The sequence below is a fragment of the Athene cunicularia genome (genome assembly GCF_003259725.1).
Source record: "Athene cunicularia isolate RWA chromosome 20 unlocalized genomic scaffold, athCun1 chr20_part1, whole genome shotgun sequence".
NCBI lineage: Eukaryota > Metazoa > Chordata > Aves > Strigiformes > Strigidae > Athene > Athene cunicularia.
Genome location: NW_020799125.1, coordinates 2408969 through 2430801, shown reverse-complemented (window position 1 = coordinate 2430801; position 21833 = coordinate 2408969). Strand labels below are relative to the sequence as shown.

Genomic DNA, 21833 nt, shown 5'->3' with positions numbered 1-21833 from the left:
CTGCTCAGCGCCGCGGGCTGTCCTGTCAGTCTGGCCGGGGCCCGGGGGCCGGGCCGGCCGGGCGCTGGCGGTCCCCGGGCCGAGGGAGCGCGGTCACCCGGGCGCCGCGCTCTCTTGCTCGGCGGACGCGGGATCCTTGACTCGCTCGCTTTTCTGGGGGTGCTGCGAGCCGTAGGCCTGTGCAGCTGAGTCAACAGCATGTTGGATCGAAGCGGTGTTCCCCTCCACGTCTCAGCGCAGGCGGCAGAGCTCAGGTGCCCCGAGCTGCGGGCTGGGTGGCAGAACCACTTTCTCAGCCGTGAGGCTCGTCTCTGGGGACGGGGCAGGTAGTGGGGGCTGAAGGACATCGCTGTGCAGGGTCCAGGTTGCAGGTCAGTGGAGCTCTGTCAGTCCTAGTGTAGGGATTTTTCAGGTTGTTTTTTGGTTTTTTTTTTTTCCTGATTGCTTTTTGGAGCTTGATAGTTTAGCAAAGGAGTCTACAACACCCAGTTCCCAAGATGACTCTGTTGAGCTCAGCTTCAGCACGATACAGGAGCCTCAAGAGGCCTTTTAGGCCACAGCTGGAGCCTAGAGAGCAGTCATTTGAGTTTGGCTGTATTTTTTTTTTGTTCTTCAGTTACCTACTCAATGTTTCTCTTACAGAGCTCCTGAAAGGGAGACAAGCAAGATGGGAAAAATAGCAGGAAAAAAGGCTTTTTTTTAAATAACATGCCACCAGAACTTCTGCATGGTAACAAAGGTATAAATTATGTTGCCATTTATTTAATTTGGATATTATTCATGTTTGTACTATATGTTTGGATTCAGGATTCCTTTTGGAAGTGATTTGTTACTCTGGAGCACTTGCAGGCCAGAATTTCAGATGTAGATTTGAAATTGCCTTCTGGTTTTTATGTCTGCTATGGCCTTGTGTTTCCCCTCGGAAGTACCGGCCAAAGCATGTTGAACATGAGCAGATACTGCTCTCATTTTACTGTGAATTTTCTCAATTGAAACATGAAGCCTTCGTTTAAGATTTCAAAAGTGAAGAGTAAAAAGGAGACACAGATCTGCAGTGTAGATTAGCATTACTGTACCACTCTTCTTACAGTGTTTCCTTTTTTAAAGCTTATGCATGCAAGAAAAAAATCTGTTCCATTACAGTTTAGCCTTCCAGAGTTCAGTAACTCCATGTTCATGTTGACATCTGGGGGCAACCACATATGTATCATCTTAACAAACTTTGCACCATATGCTCTGGGACTTCTAAAACCTCAGGGCAACTTCTGGAAGCAGTGACTTGGGTAACTTCCAAACATGAAGCACTGTGCTGTGGGATGGAAGTAGGAGAACTGGATGAACTAGCATGGAAGCAAGAAATTCCAAGCAGTGATTTTCCCCGAAGTATCCCCCTGGGTTTTCAGTTACTGTAAGCATAGCTTTACTTAAAATAGTTGTCAAGTCATACAAATGTTTGACCGCGTGACAGAAAGTTGAGGGTAATCTAGGATAAGATCGGGAGTGATTCTTAATGTTGCTTTCCTGAATCAACAGCACCCCATAATGAACTTGTAACTTCAGGGAGTGCTCAGAAGGAAACACTGAGACATCTGCTGTCCAGGAATAACTATGCCATTTTTCTCCAAAACTAGCTCTTCAGCCATGCCAGTAAAATCCAAGAACACAAAAATTCAGTGTAGAAAATTATGATCAGACAGCAAACTATGCCTGCAAGTAGTTGAAGACTAGATGGGTTAAAGGTTTCAGTTGATGCAATACTGAAAAACACTGCTGTGCACATAGTTACTTGTTTGCTAACATCTATGCAAATGTACTTGATTCGGTAACTGAGCATGGAGGGTAATTTTCACCGTTGGATGGTTTCATTAAATTGATTTTAATACTCTTACTGCTTTCTATGATATGTATGTGCTTAAGCGGAGAGGTTTTATGTTTGAAACTGGTATTTCTTTCAGTCTTTCTTCTTGTGAATTCTACTGTGTGAACTTCACACATGCTGACCTAGAACAAAGGTGGAAAGCTTCTCTTTCTGTTACTTTAGTGTTGGCTAGAGAACATACCAATCAGGATTTTTTGCTTTGATAAGACTATATTTTTAAATCACTGTTTGTAGTGCCAGTCAGATGATTTTTTTTGTTGTTGTTGTTTGAAAGCAAGATTCTCATGCAAGTACACTGAATTTTTAAGCAGACAATTCATTAGCTTTGGTATTTGAAGTAACTTGTCCTTGAACAATGCAATGTTACATCATGCTACTTGATAACTAGAACTTCCGTTTACATGTTGGCATTTTTTCTAGTCTTTCACTCAGCTTCAGTTTTGTCACCTGAGTCACGAAGATGTAAGAAATGTCTGTATCTGATGCTAATATGGTGCTTTAAAATGCTTAGTGTTTAGTCTGTTCTCTGTGAAATAACTAAAATGTTTGGTCCTCGAACTTTTTTTTTTAAAGAAATGCACAAAATCAGGCATATAAAGAATATGCTTTAAATACACCTTGAATATTTTTGCTGAGTTTGAGTATGTAACTGATCACAGGGACTTCTCCACCTAGCTGAATAAATTGGAAAGTGAGAACAATGAGTAAGTTGGTCACCCTGTACCTGGAAGATATAGGACTTCGATATGTTTCCTTTTGCAAAAGAAATAGGTTATGCATGATATCGATTCTTTTATGATTTTTTAAATTATTTTATGGAATAGACTACTGTAGAACTTGGAATTAAAAATAAATCATCTCAATACTCAAATTCTTAATAATTACTTTGCAGGAGACTATATGATGATGTAATTATTTACTTTGTATTCTTAAAGGCTGGTAATAGCAAGTTGCATGAGAGCAGTAAGCAATTAGAATGTGTCAAATGTGGCTTATCATTACTTTCAGTTATACTCTTCAAAAGTTTATTGTTGATTCAGTGCACAAAGATAATGTCTTAATTTTCAGGATCAATAAGTTACAAGAATAGACTAAGCTTGCTTAAACTTGATTATTTTTTTTGTACAGTTACAATTGGAAATTCATTTGCTGGTCTAGACAGATCCTTTAGATTATTTCAGTATATTTTATTATGCATGTAATTTAATGAGACAGATTTTTAGTAAATTACAGCAGCCATCCATTCAGAAAATGTAGGAGGCTGGATAGTGTTGTCTTCCTGTGATTGTTTGTAAATCTGGCAGGAGTGTGCACAAAAGGTGAATTGTGCCCGCAGCTGCAGAAATACATCTGGACCTTTTAATCTTGGCCCTCTTGGTTTTATAGTCCAATACTTAAACTTTATATTGCTCGATTGGACACATAACATCTGTGCTCGGCATTAGGCTGAATGGAAGCCTTGATCAGGAACATTCTTGTTTGAGTTCTTTTGCTGTGCTGCTCAGAGTTTTAAATGAGATAAGGGTTGTGGCTCTTGGGATGCTGTGAACCTCTGGGGTATCGCAAAGAAGTTTGCATGCTTATGATGTTTGTCAAGAAATGTGTTTCCATTAACTTTATTATATTTTTACTAGCATTATTTTTACTCTTCTTGAGTAATCTTTTTTTTAAGGGTTCCCCAAAGAATCTGTTAGTGTATCTCACTGGATTTCGATTGTAGTGATAGTTCAAAAGTAATGATGATGTGGAAGGTTTGAAGATGGTAAGCGTTTGAATTCTGAGGTGTCTGTGCTTCACTTCAGACCTCACCAGCTCTGGCCACTGAAGTGGCAGAGGCCGATGTAGACCATGTTCCCTGCAGTGTGTCAGTGCAATCAAGTGAGAATGAGAATCCTTTTAGTAACTTTCAATTATAAAACTTGTATCTGTTAAGGCTACGGAGAAGTTAGCTCGCCAGCCTATTTGTAATGGTCCATTTAGCAGCATCTTTGTTTACTGGATGAAACAAGAACTTTGTTAGAGGAGCAGAACTCCCCCATGTGTGTGTTCTTTCTAGGTTCTGTACAAAGTCAGTGAAACTTGAACGGTTGTTTAATAGTGAAACAAAACCGCTACCTATCTTTAGAGATGCAAATAACTTTATTTACATGGTCTTATTTTTGTCTTAAACATAGTTATAAGTGCTGTTTTATTATCCAAGTGAGTTAATGTTACTGAGCTAAGATAGCTGGGTGGATTCTTATTAAAACTGAACTCTTTAGAGGTACTTGTCCTGTCTTGAGAAGTCAAAGTTTATCCTTTTGTTTTTTTTTTCCCTTTCCTAATCTCTTGACAGCAGGGAACATAGTAACACCCTTATACTGGAATCCATTAGGTACCTACTATAGATGTAGCTTTAAAGGAAATTCAACCATAGCATAACTCTGACTTTCTAAAGAGTTATTTTGCAAATTTGTGGTGTCATCTTAAACTCTTTAACACAGTCTGCTAACTGTGTGCATGAGCTCATGCTGCAGTATTTGAGTGTGTGAGGAATCGTTAGTAGGTTTAAAAATACGGTTTCTTGTGCTGTAAGGCTTTGCACTAGGTTACTCAGCTGTTGTCCTCCTGCTTTATTTGCAATATGATATCATAATTGTTTAAGAGTCTCCATAAAAATGATTTGTAAGATACCTTGTACAGAAGAAATGTGAAACTACACCTGCCTGGAGAGAATGGATCCACAGAAATCTTGAAAGCTGCCTTTGAGTAGGCAGATCTATAAACTTAAACCTATAACTATTTTTACTGTTCTAGGGGTTTTCTCCAGTGATGCTATGTGCTGTAATTGTCTTTACATCCATAGACTTCAGTGATTGGTTTGTAGGGGTGGTTACATTGTGATAAGAAATATTAAAGCATACTTAATTTTACCTTCGAAGTAGTTTTGGTTCAAAGAGAAGTGTTCATAAATGATTAATTACATAGCTACTGATACTCATGTCCAAAGCCACTGTGCTTGGAGTTATTGATTACTTCCGATCTTCTCTTATAAATAAGATAAAGCAAATCCTCAGAAAACTGCTAGGAAGTAACTAGTTTAAAAATACAGTATTGAATTACCAATTTTTTTTTTTTTTTTAAGTGTGGCTAGAAATGAGCTGGTTTATCAGTTATGGTCAAACCTGGCATTATGCATCATGTGTAGAGAAGGCATGTAAAACAGAATTTTGCGATCTTTTACCGTTGTGGGGGATGAAATAGTTTCCACGGGAAGGCTACAAAGTCCAAAGAATGCTGTACCAGATGCTCCCACGTGGAGAAATGTCTCAGATATTGATATAGTGTTAAAAAATGAGAACATTTACAGAGTTCTGTGTGAATTTCAGTGAAGTGTTCTGCATCAGAAAATATTAATCTGCTGGAACCAAGTTTCCTTGGTCTGTTTGTTTGTTAGGTTTGGTAGAAGTTCTGCCAGCCAGTATCCTTGGCTGTAGAACGACATTTTTGGCTGAAGTGAAACTGGGGCTAGCCATCAGTTCCATAGGTAATTGGGCACTGCAGTGTGAGGGTATTTTCTGTCCAGTCTCATCTTTACAATTTTTATGTTCAATGAATAATACTTCTGATAGGAGCACTGTAGCTTTGTGCTGGGGGTAATACTTAGCATGTGGGAAAATTATTGTGGTTTGTTCAGATGCAGAAAGAAATTTTGTAGTCTAAACTCAGTTGCAAACCAGACTTCGAGCGTTTCAGTTGGCTCTCATTCTTGTGAAGTATCACCAAAAATCTGTATTCCTGAGAGAACAGAACATGATTCTCTCTGCCATAAAATCTGTTTGGCTTATGTGTTCAAAGCTAAATTTTCAGATGTTCAGTTTGCTGCCGCTGTTGTTTCAAGTGCTTTAAAATTAAGTTCAGCTTTCAGGTTGACATAGTGCTGAGGGATATGATGGAGTTGAGAATGGTCAGTGTGAGTTTAATGGTTGGACTGGAGGATCTTCAAGCTCTTTTCCAACCTAGATGACTCTGTGATTTTGTAAACGATCGATTTAGGATGCTTTGCTGCTCTGGTTGTGTTATGGGTTGACCCGACCAGGCAGCTGAGCCCCACACAACTCCCCCCCCTCTGTGGAATGTGGGAGAGAATACAAGGGGAAAAGTGACAAAACTTGGGGGTAGAAAGACTATTTCTATTTGGCTTTGTCTCCCACCTTTACTTAAAGAAAAAAAAAGAGATGCAAAAGCAATCACTTGCTGTCAGCTCACCTGTGTCCAGCCAGTCCCCAAGCAACGACAACCCCTGCAAAACTCCCCTCTGGTTTTATTGCTGAGTGTGATGGTAGATGGCAGGAATATCCCCTTCATCAGTCCGGGTCAGCTGGCCTGGCTGCGTTGCCTCCCACCTCTGGTCCACCCCCAGCCTGCTCACTGTGGGGGCAGAGTGAGAAAGAAACCCTTGATGCTGGGTAAGCACTCTTCAGCAATAAAAAACCCCATGGGTGTGTTATCAACCCTGCTTTGGTCACAGATCCAAGGCGCAGCACTATACAGGCTGCTAGAAGGGAAATGTAACCATCCCAGCAGGACCAGTACAGGTACTCGACTGTCCCCTTGGGATTTAATAACTCCCAGCTATGTTAAAGCTTTCAGTAGGGGATAGCTGCAGTCTCAGAGAAATGGAAGAATGACAGTGAGCCAGATCTTCAGCTGATCTCCTTTGCTCAGACCTCTCTGCGGTTTAACAGCATTGAGAAGGAAGTTGCCCTTCTCTTACTGTGGATGCGGAGTGAGTTTCATGTTGCCAAGACATCTTGGTGGAAGATGCTTGCTACGTTCAAACTTTGAAGTAAGAAACAGATCTAACTTGGTAAATAAAATCCTCTTCTGGATTCTGCCATCTGTGTAGCTGTTCTCTAGCTGAAGAGATTTTAAGTGCATAATAATTACAGCAGGTATCTAAATTGCCAATTAAATTGACTTCTTGGCTAGTTTTTATAGGGATTTTAGATCCAGTGTTGTTGGTAACCTAATTTCATGAGTCAGTTAAGATTCATCCTTGCTGAAGCTTTCATTCAGAGATGAAACACTGCAGTTTGATGCTTTCAGGAGATCCGTATGAAACAAAAACACATGAATATTTATCTTCTAGTTCAAGCTATTTATTTCTGTCCCTTGAAGTACTACAGCTATGTTTTATTTCAGCTGGCAGCTCAAGAGAAGATGGGATTGGCTCTTATTCCACCAGTCATGCTGTAGGACTGTTATTTGGTGTTTTTTTAAAAAATTTATTTATTATTTTTAGTGTGAATATGGAAGGTGTGTATATTTGATCTTCTGCTGGTTCTTTCAGAGTCTCTTTCTGGACAGAAGGTGCATCCTGAACCCAGGATATCAAACTAATGAAAATGTTGTTCTTTATTGACATATGCTGTTAGGTGGATTAAATGTGCCATGGAATGAATTTTCCTTTGTATCAAGCTAATTTTAAATTCTGTCAATACTATTTCTATTAAGTTGAGCTTGTGCCCTTTTGACCCATTAAACACAGGCAAAAACCTGAATGTCTTTTCAGAGTTTGTGGAATATGCCCCTTCTCATCCTCCCCCGGCAATACTTGTACAGTATTTTTATCATGTGACATTTGACAGAAAGAGGTTTTTTTGGTTTTGTTTTTTTTTTCCTTCGGTGAGGAAGGGCTCAAGTGTCTTTTTTTTTTTTTCTTGCAAGTATTCTCTTTTCAAGTTAATAAACTTAATTTATTTTAAAATTTGCTGTGGAAGTGCACATCCAACAAAACCTTGCTAGGCATGTGAAAAAGCTGATGAATGTGCTAGTTCATTAATTCTTTGGTGGCCCTCTAATTCCAGTGCATTGAACTTTTAACACCCTACCTGCTCATGCTGGTGAACGCCTGAGTTTCTTTTCATAAATGCTCCTTGATCTCACAAGTAGATTCAACGTCTGTATAACGAACGTGACCTAGTGTTTTACATATGTGTCACAGAGCTAGAACGTGTGTTTTAAGAGCGAAAAAAACAGGGTTTGTAAAGGTAATAGGATGGTGTCAACAAAGCAGTGGCTTTCCAGAAGTGCTGCATGGTGTGAAACTTCAACTTCAGGTCTGGAGGGGTAAGACACTGCAGCTGTAGTCAGCCAGCCAAGCTTCAAAACTGATCTTGCTGAACCGCATTCCAGTCAAATTAGCTGCTCCAGCCATAAATGCTTACCTTTCTATAGAAATGTAAATGTTTCTTTAAGGAGGAGTAACTTTTGGTTAACCAGCTGGGTCTTTGTTGAGGACTAACACAGAGCAAGTTAGTATGGAGTAACTAGTTATGTTGAATTAACTAAGTCATACTAATTGCATGTTTAAACTCTTAAGGGTTGTTTTGAAGGGGCACTAGTGTTTGGATTGCTATAATTGATGTATAAATTCTGAGGATCCAGGGCTTTAGTGACATCGACATAACCTGGGTTTTTAATTTTTTCTGTTTAGCAATGGAATTTGAGAAGGAGCAAGCATACATTCTGACAGATTTGAGGAGTTTGAACCTATCCAGATAAATGACATAGGAAATATCAACTTTAGTACTTGATAGAGCTGTAAGCAAATGGAATGATGTTACAGGGAGCGATTACAGCTCATCTCCACAGCCTCCTCCGGCATATCGGTGTGGAGAGTTCAGGCACCAGGGAGCAGCCTTCGGCTGCTCAGCAGGCAGCGGGTCTCCACACCTTTGGTTTCAGAGGGAAGCTGTGAAGGTGGAACCTCTCTTTCCAAGGCCTGTGGGCCTCCCTTCTCATATAGGTGCTCACACACGTCAGAATGTTTTGAGCAAATGAAATACTTTATAAAATGATTTTCAAAGTCTTGCACTTTTGTTGTCCTGGTTTTAAAAACAAATTCAAGTGAGACGAAATGGTTAAAAATAGGTGGGAACAGTGCAAAGTTTGGGACTAATCTTATTGACACTGTATCTGGATATGAGTGCCCTGTACCTTCCACTGCTTGGGGACTCTGAGCTTCTAGGGGACCCTCAATCTGTGTAGAGTTAAACTTCTGAAAGCAAAACCTGTTACTGGAAGCCAGATCGCCCGGTACGTGTCACTGTCAGTTACAGGTTCAGCACTGCTTGACAGAACAATTTGTTTGATATTATTCGTAACCAGCTGATTGACAGGTACACTACGACTTTGTTCTTCCTTCGTCATGGGACCTTAGCTGTCATTGTAGTGTGGGTGGTATGAATAGTCACATTCTCTGCATCAAGGCTGTAAAGATCACCGAGAGATGCATGTTTGCTCCTGGGAGTAAGCCTCTCCGAATCTTAGTACGTGTTGTGACCACTGGTGTGCCCCGCATGTTTAGGAACAGCCTGTTTGTGCTCTCTGTCTGTGACAGATGTACTTCTGGAAAGCAGCATGTCAGTCTTAGTAATTCCTTCCTCTTTGTAGAACCTATCTCAAGGTGTGCTATGGATGTGGTGCAGGTATTTCCTTCTGTTTCTGTAGTATTTATTGCAGCTGCTTCTTTGTTTTGTCCTCTGCCTTTGCAAAACATCCTCGTGTCCTTTAAGAAGAGGACTGTCCATAGTCATCAGGCATACAGGAATGTGTGAGCCTTTTCTGATAAACTGTGAGGATTTAGAGGAGTTTTAATGACTAACCTGCTTTTGACGAGTTGTACAGCGCTGGTGAGGCCTTTTAATAACAAAAGTACAAACCAGACTTTGTCCCTTACCTGTTCAGGTTTTGGGGGGTTCTTGTCTGGGACAAACATGGCATTTTTATTTCAGCATTGGTGTCTGCATTGATAAATTGTGTTACTGGGCAGCACAATATCTTGTTTAACCTGTTAGTGGATAGTTTTGCAGCATCACCAAGAAGCAAAGCTTATTTCTGAGGAATCAAGATGGTAGTCTTTTGGTTAGAAGATACCAGAAGCTCTTACAAATTTTTGATTTCGCATGCTATGCTTACCTTAATTCTTGCTAGTCTGGTTTTGTATATTGTGGGCATTGACACGTGAATGAGCAGAGTGACTAGGAAAAACTAGGTTCTGCCCAAATAACTTGTTCAAGACTTGCTTCAATAAATTCTGTTAGGCTTCACTGTTTTCTGATAATTGCTTTGGCTCTCATTTTAGATGTTGTTTCAAAGAGTAAAATCATATTGTAAATATTCTGGATGACCTAGTAGAGAGAATTTCTTAGGGCAAAATATAAGGTGATGCAGTCTGCAGTACGAATTTACCAACCAATTATGAAGTTGTACTGTTATGATGAGCGTGATACTTCTTTTTTGGGTGTTTTTATCTGTTGTCTTTCAGTTTGAGCTTCAAAAATAGCATATCTCCTGTAGGGAAGTAAATCTATTACAAAAATAAAAGTAAATGTGATAGTTTTTATTCATGCACACAAATCCCATAATAAATCCAACTAGTATGTACCAATCCATAGCCTTCCCATATGAGGAAATAGATGAGCTTTGTCTCTTATCTTGTAAACCACAAAATCTGGGCTGCTTGTGGTCAGGGGTGTGTTGTCATAATTAAATTACGCATTTCCAGTTCTCTGAAGATGTCTCTACTTGCAGATTTTTCCTCCTTATAAAATGATTTATATACAGGCTCTCTTTGGTCATCAATGTGGCAGTGCAGCCGGGCTGCGGTCCCCAGGCAAAAGCACCTTTCTGGGTGTCTGTGCCTTGAGTACCCAGGCCCAGCCCCTTAGCGCTGGCTGTTGAAGTGAAGCCCTCTAAGATAATTTTAACCTGTAAACCAGCAAACCCTAATGGCTGAAATAGTGTTCTCCACAACAAAGAGTGAGTGAAGTCCTGTATGGAAAACTGTTTGTTACATTCCTAATGATTACTATGTATGTTTTTTTTGTTTTTGGTTTTTTTTTTTTTTTAAATCTAAATATACTCTTGTATTTCTTCTGCGCTGTAGGACTGAAAGATGTGAACGTGATGTTTATGCTTTATGAAAGATTTTCCAGGATGGCAGTTGATCCTCAGCTCCTGAAGGTCTGTCTGACGCAGGAGTATTGCATTTCCTTGAAATTTTGATAAAAGCTGTTAACTACAGTCGCTAGTGTGTAAGTGAATTTTTTGGGGTACATTGTGGACACGAAGGAGGAAATGCAGATTACAAATGCTGAATATGAAGCAAACAGGATGTTTTTGTCTTTTGGCATTTTAACCTACTTGAAAGTAACTTTTACTGTTGCTTTTAGTAAGAGAAAAGCACTTAATCCTAGCTTTTTGGCTCATGAAAGCTAAATGCTGCTGTTATTGTGTGTTCAGCTACATGCAAATTCATGTTAATCTCTGCTAAGTAAAAGAACTGAATATAAAAGAAGTGATAGGAGTGTTAAGTTATTCCTAGTGTAACTCTGATGCAAAGTATATTACTTTATCCTTTTAAAAATCCTTCTAGCAGCACCTTAGAATTTGTGACTGTTATTTAAAGTGACTTCCACGAGTATTTTGTTCTTTAGGCAATAGTTAGCAAAGCTTGTGTATAATTTACAGGGGGGATACGACTGAACTTTCATTTTCAACTAACAGTGAGCCTAAGGTGTGGTGTGAGGTGCTCATCAGGAGAACACAGCATAACTCTTGCTTTCAGTTAACTCAGATATTTGATTCTAGTTACTTCACTTGTGCTTCGTATTTTTATAGGAAAGCTTCACTGTCTTTGTAGTGGAACAGCATGCTGTGTGATGTAGTTCCACTTCACAAGTCCTTTTGTAATGCAGTTGTTATAGTGCAGGAGAGGGGAGCGGAGAAACTCGCATTCATCTGTATGACCTTGTTTACTCTAAGGCTCTTAACAATAAAACAGCTGTCAGTTTTTTTAAGTAATAATTTTTATTTCTATACAATACTATAGCATAGTGGAGTTACTGTTCTGAAGCATCTCTGGAGCTTGCAAACTGATGTGTAATGTGCCAGTGTTTGGATTAGGGACTCTAAGGTTAAGTCTGCTCTTTGCGTTTGAATTGAATGGGTATGGCTTTTGGATTAGCTCTTTTTTTTTTTTTTTTTTTTTTTTTTTTTTTTTTTTTTATATAAGGCTGTTTCAGAACAGAATCTCAGCACATGAGCTGTATGCAACAACAGGATAGCCCTGCTGCAAGAGCTTAAATGAAAAATAGAGACTAAACAAAAAGGGAACATGCAAGAAATGAGAAAACATGGAGAAAATGAGGGGATTGTAGTCCTGATCATGAGAGGGCTCTATCTTGTGCATATACAGGCTTCCGTCTGGAAATACTGGCTATTGTTTTGCTGGAAGGATGCAATACTTGTGGACAATTGAAACCATAAATGTCTTGCATCTTCAAGGATACAGTACCTTGGAGAGTTAAAGAAGTCCTCTAATACAATTTCTTTTTTGACAAATGAGTGGAGTTATTCCAGCATGGTGATAACAGCTTCTGGGGTGAACAGTTGTCCTGAGATGTTGAGTTCCTGTTTTCTGTAGCAGTAGTTTTCTTTGGATTCCCACTTTTCTGCCCCTGTTTAAAGGTTTACATAGTTGTATACTCAAGGACAGATTTTCTGCAAATATGTGACTTATTTGGAAACCTTGGAAGGGGTCCTTCCAGATATACTGCTGGTGGGGCTGGAAAGTTTTTGGAGAAACTTTTAAGACTGACAGCAGCTTTGGTATGAACAAGCTTGCTTTTTTTTTTTATTACAGAGTCAAGGTGTGGCTTCCCCTAGGCAAGATAACGCAGGGGTAGGTATGCTGGCTTCTACTTACAGTACAGATTTAGAACAATATTATCAATTCTGCTGCTTAGTTCACCCAGAAATCTGAGCTAGCTCTTGAACCAATTGTTAGTTAAGAAGATTTCTCCCTTTCTTTGATTTTGAGGTAGTGTGGTTGCTAGTGGCCTGAACTGCCTGTATCTTTTTGGAGTGAAGCTGATGCTCCTTTCCCTTATGCAAGCAGAGCACTTGCTGGTAGCCTTGCACTGGAATTCTTCAGCCAGACTTGTTAATGTTTTAAGCATCCTTGCCTAGGAGAATGCAGCACTTTGACAAAAAGAAGTCAGAAACTTGTTGTTGATAAGCAAGAAAGTTGAAGTTTTAAGGTCCCTGACTGGATAACAGCACAGGAAAGAGGGGAGAAAACTATCATCCCATCTGAGAGCAATTGCAGCAGCACTGCAGCAACAGTCAAGAGAAGCAGCTGTATAAAGTCTTGTCCTTGTGAAGGTGAGGACTTGTAAATAAGAAATTGATGAAGATTATGTGGAAGCTCAGATACCATGATGCAGAGTTCGATATTAAATGCTATAGTGGCAAGGAAATAGGGAGTTCCTAAGGGAAAAGTGGCAAGCTAAAATACTTGGCCTTGACAGACGTAAAACTTCAAGGTGAATGCTACATTCATTAACTTAGATGAGTTTCAAAATAGGCTTTTTAGCTTCTCCTTCTGAATGGAGATTTGGAAGGACTGTATGTGTGTGAGGCATTCAAATACTTTTTGTTCTGGGCAGTGAGGTAAAAAGACTTGAAGCGCAGGAGAAATCATGCAGCTTGATTTCTGGCAAAGAGGAAGAAAGAATTGGTTTCAGACATAGCAAGCTCTTCTGCTAGGAGTAGAAGTGCGCTTCTGGCTTTGTTTCTCTTAATTGGAATGGAATTGTGCAAGTTATAATTACTCTGGAAAAACTACTGTCACAAAAGCAGTGGGATTTTCAAGGATCATAAAAAATTGAGACTGACAGATTGAGGTTGTTTTGGAGGAGATATCTGTAGCATTGCCATGCTGTCGTTTATCACTGTGTACTTGGCTCATCATTGGTACCTGATGAACATTTGTAAGAGTGGAAGCTAAATTGACTCATTATTCTCCTTAGACTAAAATTGGGTGAAGTAAAAATGTTTACGTTACACCATTGCCAACCATCTGGAAAAAATCTAATTTAGGCTATCCATAAAGTAGAGCTGGAATGCTTCATAAATCTGTTAAGTTATTTGCAGTGTGCTTGGCTTTACTGAGAAAAAGTTTGTTGTTTCTTTACACTCTCCCTCTAAAGGGAAAAATCTCCAGTTGTTTCAAGACTTCATAGCAGTAGCCTGACAAAACTTCTCTAATGGTCACTAGATACTAATTGCATGATGTACAGTGAGGTCCAACATTTTTAGGCAACAGTGAGATTTTTGAGATACAAGGTTCTTTTTCTTGTTCCTAGCTTTCTCGGTTAAGGATGCGGTAAAGCTAATCCTTTTGATGAAGAGGAGAACTTTTGTTTTGCCAGCCGTATCTTCCTTCAGTTCTCTGTTCCTTCTAGCTGTATTTTCCTGAAATGTAACTTGCAGTAAATAAGATATATTTTACAGTAGTGTATATGATGTATTTATATAGAGTGTGGCATAGTACATCAGCTGTTCTTGTGGTAGGTAGTACTTGTCTTCAGAATGACTTTGGTATCAAAGAAGGCTGTTTACTTATGAATGCAAAAATCCATCTTTTACCATGGGAATAAATAGGAAAATTAGTATTTGTCAAGTGTGCATGTTTGTGCATATAAGAAATGTGGAAGTTGCTGATTCTGTTTCCCTGTCTTGTCAAATAGATCATCTGAAGCAGCTGGGTATTTGCAATATAAGGCTTCAACAGCACACAGCTACTTAATCTCTAAATCAAGTTCAACGATGCATTAGAGGAAGCTGGATTGGCTGTACAGAGATTTCACACTGAAGGATGAATAGTGAAGAAGAGTTCTATGATGCCGTTACAGGTGAGTGACAGGCACAGTGCCAAGAAAAAATAGAAAGCTATAAAATGCATTGTGTGTGTGGTGAGGGGCTAGTGATATATTGCTGTTAATAAAGAAATAAAAAGTAAACCACTGTTGGTAAAACTTGCATCACTATCTTCAGCGAAGAAGAAAGGAAGAATTATAATTCAGGTTCAGACCTGGAAATTAAAGCTTATTGCTGGCTATCATTTTATCACTGTTAACAGTCCTTTAGTGGCCAAGTCTTGCTTTCATTTTCTGTAAAATGCAGGTAATTTAATAGCAGCTTGAGAAGTAATGCTTTTAAGACCCTTTGGAAGGTGAAGTATCTTCCGTGGGCTATTTTTATTGTTATTTTATTCATATCTTTATTTTAATGGAAAACTTATCCTGAAGAATTGAAGTAGAAAATGTGTTTCTAGTCAGAAACAAATTACTGTAAAAGTATGCTTTCAGGCTAGGGAGCCAAAAGTCTTTGCAATCCAATGTTGTTTCTTGAAAAGCAAACATGAATCACTTCACACTTGAGCAGTGTATGGAATAGTACTTTTCTTTGAACTAATAAGGATGAATGGTTATTTGTAAGAGCTTTACATGGTTCTAGTGGTGAAATAAAATGCTTAGTGTTTTAATAAAAAAAAAAAATCCTTTCAAAGACCTCAAACAATTTTAAAGTCTTCCACTTAAACGTCTCCTCAGAAATCCCGTAATAGAGGTGAAATGAGAAACGCTGACAATGGTGAGTGCAGAGTGCTTAATGCAGAATCATGGGAATGAAAAGAGAATAATGGGAAGCACAAAAGCTGAGGGAATGTGGCGTGGCAGATACAAGTGGGTAAGGTAGACTTAGACATGGTTGGCTGGAAATTCATGAGAGTAGTAAACAGGGGGCTGGGTGAAATAATGTGACTGACAGTGGATTGTATAGGACTTGTCACAACTATGTCATGGAGAAGAGAAGGAAATTTGGGTTGCATTCACGCTAGCTAGGAGGGATAGGGGCTAGTACTCAGAGTTCATCTGTAAAATCAAATCATTGTGCTACAAAAATACTGAAATCACAATGAATTGTTCCTGTATATTTTTAGTAATCTTTGAATTTCAGGACCATGGCCATAAATGAACTAGATTTCCCCCCCTCCCCCCCTGAAAAAGGTGAACAGAAATGTGCCTCTTAAGTATGAGGTCTGTGTGGTACAGCTTTGATACTGATGCATTCCTTTGTCTCTTGGTGCAGAAATACACAGCCCTCTGTGTTTGGGTCATCCATATTTGAACACTCTGGTTTTACCCTCTTTAATCCTCTTTTCTCCTCAAGCTCAAAAGGTTGAGTCTCCCTGCGGGTGCTCAAGGTTGTAATGACTTCTGTAAAGGAGATGTTGCTGTACCTTGGTCTTGGCTGGCTCTGCTCAGAAGTGGGATGTTGTGCATCCGTTCTGTGAGCACTCCTCGTCCTGTCCTACTCTTATTCTTTCACATGGAGGAGTGTGATGGCAGGAGAGAAGTTTCTAAGCAAAAATGATCCGGTGTCTTTATAGGCTTTCAGCATAGCCCTCTTCTGATGGAAGGTGTTTGGTCTGCAGCAGCCACTCCAGAAACTTAATGAGGTTGAACTTTTTTCCCCTTATATATGTTGCCCTGGAGCGTGCCCCACAGGTACTTGGTTTAAGAGGATTGCTAAGTTTGGAATAGTTTGTTTCAGATTCTTTCTCTCTTGGGATTGCCTTTTAAAGACAGGTGCTCAATCTCTTTCTCCAGCTAGGTGCTTTAGAAGATGGTGACAGTTTGACAGATTACTTGCACAAACCTAGTGAAGTCTAGACCTAGTTCTTTGTAGCTGTGTCTTGTCTAAGTCATGCATAAGTGTGATGCTAAGAACAACTGTAAATAGGTCTTTCTGCATTCATGTTCTCCAACTGCTGATGCCTGTAGCAGCTCTTTGCTCCTGTTAGCACCATGAACTGTGTCTTGCAGACAGTGTTTTGCTGAATATTTTAGGTTCTAACGTGTCCTGGTTATGCCTGCCTATCTTAGTTTTTGGATGGTCTGAACATGGTAGATGTAGACTCAGAACTTCTAGGAGATCAAGTTCAGAATTAAGGTCCTTTCTGGGCCAAGGTGAACTTTCAGGTTCCACAAAGAAAACTTCAGGATTTGGGGTTCCAAATTTTGGTTTAAAAAAAAAAAAAAGAAACTCCCTTGACAGACTCCTGTTCTTTCCAGGGATACTCTTCTTCATTTAGGTCAGATCAGTAGATGGGCAGAAGCCACCTTTAGACTCACACTTGTTCTGCTCTAAGTCTAGGACTGGGACACGGCTACCAGGAACAAGCATGTTCTCCAGCTGTGTTTTAGCTGCATGTTGAGATGAAAACAGCATGTACACTATGCTCTTCTCATCTTGCTCTCTGAGTCCTGGGCCTATGTTTCCCCAGAGGGAGCTGCAATGTGTTCCCACAAGTTCACTGATTTTAGTAACCAGGTACTGTGGTTTGTATCCTGTAAGTAGCAAACCAGGCTTAGGGGAGCACTTAAACTCTGTGGGAAGTTAGGTTTTAGAACTCTGCAGCAGTCTCAGTGGCAGGCCAGGTAGTATGCTGCCTCTTTAAGATCCTATGAGTTCACTCCTTGAGGAAGCCACAATCCTCTGTAGTTGTTAATTGATCACATCCACTTCTAGAACATGAATCTATCCTAAGGAGAACCTTGTCTTTTGTTGTGGTGGATTTAATATCTTTGAGAAGTTTCCTGCTTCTGACACTGTCCCCATCATATCCAAAAGATGCTCATGTGATGGAATAGCACATTGTGTGGCTGGGAATCATCCTCCTGGCACATGGTTTGACCCTGACTGAATGATGATTACACTTGTAAATGTGCAGGATGGACTGTGTTATATAGGTGATGACTCGAGTTAGTGACCAGTAAAGAGTTTCCGTAGAGAAGTTTCTTTGCCTTCAGGGGTTATTAGCATTGAGTCAGCAAGTTGGACACTTGACATCCTTACTTCGTGAATGAGTACTCCCCTTGGGAATCTCTTGGGAATGTTACCTGTGGTCTCAGTTAATTCTTGACAGCACAGCATCTGCTTGTTCTCAAAACAAGAGGTAGTCTTTTCTGAGACTGGATCAGGTAAAGTGGTCAATCCTTGGATGAATTTCACATTCTTTTAAATCTTATGTGAGATGGGGAGCGTACAGCTTTGATCACTGGCCTCCCAGCCTTTATCACCTTGGGTTTATTAATCTCATCACAGACCTGTTAAAGGCTGTGTGCCATCAGGTTCTGCTCTGTCAGAACTGTATCCTTCATTATCTATTTATAATATCTATTTACCAAAGTGTTTTGTGAAAGGTTCACAACAGCACAGGAAAATGCTTGGCTAGTTACCAGTGTAATTTATTTTGACAAACATGAATAGTTTAGTTTTACTTTTTGAAATATTAACCTGCAGTTCCATAGAAACCTGTTCTGTGCCCATGAGGTTAATCCAGCCTCTTGTATTTGTGGGGATGTTGCCCTTCTGTTTCCTATTGCTTCGCTGTGTTTGCTGTAAACTATTTATTTCACTTGGGGCAGAGGAAGTGAGGTATCTGCTGCCAAATTTATGTCTTTTCATAATGTCTGGATCAAACCAAATCAGCGGATTCTGCCATAATGTTTAAGTACTGCAGATCTCGTGAAAGGCCAGCCTGCCTCCTGTCAGAGCAGCATAATGTGGCTACGTGTTGTGAGGATGGATTGCTTTTGAAAGGTGGAGAAGGGTAACTTCTGGCAAAGAAAAACTTACCTCTTGCTTCACTTACTGTCTATACTTCCAGTGTATTTGTCCCTATTCCTTATGCCCTTTTTAGGTCTCGGGGTTCTCAGTACTCTGCTGTTTTGATTCCCTTTCCGTCTTGAGTGACGAGGCTTAATTAGTATTTAAGGAAGTTGCTGACTGTACAAAAGGGGCGGTCTTGTGTCTTCATACATGACTCACAGAACAGTGCACCTCTCCGCTCCCTCGTAGGTGGATGTATAGCATAGTCTGGGTGGACTTGTTTCATTTGCAGGATGTGGAAGAAGAAGGCTAAGAAAACTAGAGTTACTGGCAAGTCACTCTTCTTTAAGCTCTTGAAATAGATTAATGTTGGCACTTAAGTGTTTGACTTTTGAAAATTTAAGTCTAAGTCTTTTTAAAAGCTTTTGTTTCACCCTCAGTATGCACAAGTTGGGGATTCTGGTTAACCAAATTTTGGACTTTTTGTTTCTGTGTGGTCCCCTATCCCCTTTTAAATCCCCATTTTTATCCTCACTCGCAGTGGCTTTTCACTCTAAAAACTGTCCTGTAATTACAAATTACCTACTCAGTTTTGCAAGTTCAAGGCTTTAATGGCAGCTGGAGAAAGGCTTTCTTTGTAACTTAGAAAAACTACAACAGATCATTTCAGTAAGCTGTTTTTATTCCAGATCAGTACTTTCTCTGTTCTTCATAGAACCGTATTACTTAGAGCTTCATTGAGAAATAGCTTTTAAAACTTTCTCAATGGGTTTGTAGTAGACAAACCAGCTGATACTTAAGGTTAAAAGTATAGTTGAAAGTCTAGTGATTATCTAGCTGTGTACCCTAGTGGGTTTGGTTTGTTTTTTAAAGTAATTAGGTGGAGGTGTACTCTAATAAAGCAGACTTTATACTTTTGATATATCTTATTTTTCTGGAGCAGGGATTTAATTTTTGTTGTTTGTATGCAAGGCACTTGTTTGAATTGGCATTTATTTACTTACCAATGACATACTGTTGTCCATAAATAATATATATACCTGAATCTAAATTCCCATTGTACTGTACAGGAAAAGGGCAAACCAATTCTGAATCCTGGAGAAACAGAAAGGTTAGTGTGGATAAAAACGATGAACATTTGATAGGATTTGCAGGGTTTCAGGTACAGTGTAAAGACTGTAATTCCAGCAACAGTTTTCATAACTGTTCTCTTATAAGCCAGTTGACTATTCCTGTCATGAAGATTTACTTTTACATTTAGGTGCATTTATCTCATTGAAGTGCCCGTTAAATGTGATGCTGTTCCTTATGTTGTGTGCACTTGATCAGCTTTCTGGGTGAGGGCACATGTACCAGAGAGTTCATCTGATTTTTCCAAATTCATCAGTCAAACTAGTAAAGGTTATTTTGTTATGCCCTACAGTACTTGCCTTTTCCGTCTCCTTGTACTGTAGCAGATTCCAAGAAAAGCTAATACGTGGTTAGAATTGCCATTTTAAAATTATAAATACTTAGTTGTGGCTTGACTGAAGATAGGCATGTGGTTTTTTTTGAAGACGGGTGTTTCAGGGTAGTCTTCATTTTAATGACCTGAATATATATATGACTATCATACTTTTCAATTAAGTACTAAGACTGCGAAGGTGTGGCTATTGCTGTATAATTACATGCTTGTGACATCAAAATGTAGGAAACAGTTTAATATAATACATGACATCATCCATTACACTTGCTGTTTACCAAATAACATCATATCGGTTCAAATAGTTCCTTGTGCAGTTTTGAATGTTAGTGTCATGGTCTTGATCCCTCAAAAAAATGCAGCTTTTTGTTTCTGAATGTGTGCTTTGCCTGAATTGCTCTAATAAAGTAAAAGCAGCCTGCTGGAGATGTTAACAAAAAGAAAAGTTAAAGAACTACTTATGATAGATACTCTCTATTTTTAAAAAGTTAATGGCAGAGGATCACAAAATTCTACTCTATTTGAAATGGAAATAATCTTTGTCAAAACTGATTTCTTTACTCTGTTAGAGTGCTTAGATGCTTTGTAATATTTTGGTATCTTTCTTTACCCATAGCCGGAGTTACGGATAGACTGTAGCTGAGTGTGATTGTAACTGTCTGCACACAGAAAAGCAGTTGCCCAGGTTGTGATAGCTGGAATGAGAGGAATACAAAAATAATCTTAGTGTATTCCTCAAAAATGTGGCAAGAATCCTTTGCCAGGGAATACACATGTTTTCATGTTGCTTTTTGGATTCTGATTCTTAAATTGGAAGCTGGAAACTTCTGGAAGCTGGAAACTTGAAAGTCTTCTTGTGATTCTTGATGAAGAATTGACCCTTGTGGCACTCAAAAAGGACAATGCTTTTTGAATTATTTTCAACAAAAATGTTCCTTTATGGATGGTCACACTCAGAGTTGCAGTCAATGTCTTGATGTCCCAGTGGAGAGCAGCGACGAGTGACGTTCCTCAGGGGTCGGGGTTGGGACCGGCGCTGGTTAACATCTTTGTTGGTGACATGGGCAGTGGGATCGAGGCACCCTCAGCAAGTTCACTGACAACACCGAGCTGTGTGGGGTGGTGACACGCTGAGGGAAGGGATGTGCCATCTAGAGGGACCTGGACAGGCTGGAGAGGTGGGACGGGCAAACTTAATGGAGTTCAGCAAGGCCAAGGGCAAGGTCCTGCCCATGGGTCGGGGCAATCCCCAGCACAAATCCAGGCTGGGCGAGGAGTGGATGGAGAGCAGCCCTGAGGAGAAGGACTTGGGGGTGTTAGTGGATGGAAAACTGCCTGTGGGCCAGCAATGTGTGCTTGCAGCCCAGAAAGCCAACCGTGTGCTGGGCTGCACCCAGAGCAGGGTGGGCAGCAGGGCGAGGGGGGGGTATTCTCCCTCTCTGCTCCGCTCTGTGAGACCCCCCTGCAGTGCTGTGTCCAGCTCTGGGGACGCCAACATCAGAAGGACATGGACCTGCTCAAGCGGGTCCAGAGTAGGCCACGAAGATGCTCAGGGGGCTGGAGCACCCCTGTGAGGACAGGCTGAGAGAGTTGGGGGGGTTCAGCTAGAGAAGAGAAGGCTCTGGGGAGACCTTAGAGTGGCCTCCCAGTACTTAAAGGGGCCCTACAAGAAAGCTGGAAAGGGACTTTTTACAAAGAGCATGTTGTGATAGGACAAGAGGTAATGGCTTTTCAACTGAAAGAGGGTAGATTAGAAGAAACTCTTCACGGTGAGGGTGGTGAGACATTGGAACCTAGAGAAGCTGTGGCTGCCCCCTCCTTGGAAAGGTTCAAGGCCAGGTTGGACGGGGATTTGGGCAACCTGGGCTAGTGGAAGATGTCTCTGCCCAGGGCAGGGGGGTTGGAACTGGATGACCTTTAAGGTTGCCTCCAACCCAGACCCTTCTATGATCCTACTACAGTGAATGATCAGCAGTGCTTTCTGTT

General features: G+C 40.2%; 1 protein-coding gene across 3 annotated transcripts in view; it reads left to right on the top strand.

Moving 5' to 3' along the window:
- The first annotated feature begins 360 nt into the window (after positions 1-360).
- Positions 361-21833, top strand: part of OSBPL2 (oxysterol binding protein like 2) — a 38805-nt gene continuing 17332 nt past the window's right edge. The window contains exons 1-3 of one of the 3 annotated variants that reach the window (XM_026862132.1): positions 361-739; positions 12570-12608; positions 14458-14622. In XM_026862132.1, coding sequence (XP_026717933.1) covers positions 14586-14622 — 37 coding nt within the window. In that variant the 5' untranslated portion in view covers positions 361-739; positions 12570-12608; positions 14458-14585. Of the gene's footprint in view, positions 740-12569; positions 12609-13824; positions 13846-14457; positions 14623-21833 lie in introns of those variants that run through there. The other 2 variants (XM_026862130.1, XM_026862133.1) reach the window with 2 other exon arrangements.